The 737-nt window shown below is 66.2% G+C and overlaps 1 protein-coding gene across 1 annotated transcript in view; it reads right to left on the minus strand.

Moving 5' to 3' along the window:
* Positions 1–349, minus strand: part of IRX1 (iroquois homeobox 1) — a 5,495-nt gene extending 5,146 nt beyond the window's left edge. Inside the window, exon 1 of the mRNA XM_004380305.2 lies at positions 21–349. Within this exon, the coding sequence (XP_004380362.2) occupies positions 21–349 (329 nt within the window). The remainder of the gene's footprint in view (positions 1–20) is intronic.
* Between the last annotated feature and the right edge of the window lie 388 nt (positions 350–737).

Here is a 737-nt window from a genome sequence, read left to right on the forward strand (position 1 = left end):
CCAGGCGGTCGGCGGGCAACCTGGCGACGCGGGGCGGCAGATGTCCCGCGCCGGGGCCGACTGTTCCGCGCCAAGCTGGGGTCCCTTTTTCACAAAACCCCTGGGCGCTGGCGTTTCCACCGCGGAGGTCGGGAGGGGTCTGCTGGGCCCGCGGGCCGCGGCGGAGTGCAAGAGTGCGGCGACAGTGGCAGGCAGGGGCCTCTCCTCTGAGCACTGCGTGGCCTCCGCCTCTCTGGACATTTTTGGTATAAGTGAACGCCGGGTCGCTCCGTGCGCCACGACCCCGGCGTCCTGGGCCACTCCCGGCCTGAGGCGGCGTCCTGGCGGCCCCGTAGGTATAACGGATCATCTGGCGGTGCCTGCCCTGCGGTGCACTTGGCAACCGGGAAGCAGCCGAGCTCTGCAGCTTTTCTCATTGGGAAAACTTTGAGAAAGGGCCAGAGCCACCCCAGCTGAGAAATCACAGCCTTTAGGGAAGCAGAAGCGGGGAGCAGTGGCGGGTCTTCGAAGGTGGCTGAGGGTGGTCTTTTCTTTGCTGAGAAAGCATCCTTGCAGCAGGACCCCCACCCACACCCCCGCGGCTTGGCCCGGGCGCCCCGTCTTTGTCCCTTAGGTGTGCATGTGCAGGAAGTAAACTTTCTTGGAGCGTGCGCGGGCCAGGCTGGCTACCCCACCCCCGGGCCCCGCGCTCCTCTCCCCCCTCCTTCTCTCTCCTTTCTCCATCTTCAGCTCTGGTG

This window comes from Trichechus manatus, unplaced genomic scaffold (genome assembly GCF_000243295.1).
Source record: "Trichechus manatus latirostris isolate Lorelei unplaced genomic scaffold, TriManLat1.0 scaffold00072, whole genome shotgun sequence".
Lineage (NCBI taxonomy): Eukaryota > Metazoa > Chordata > Mammalia > Sirenia > Trichechidae > Trichechus > Trichechus manatus.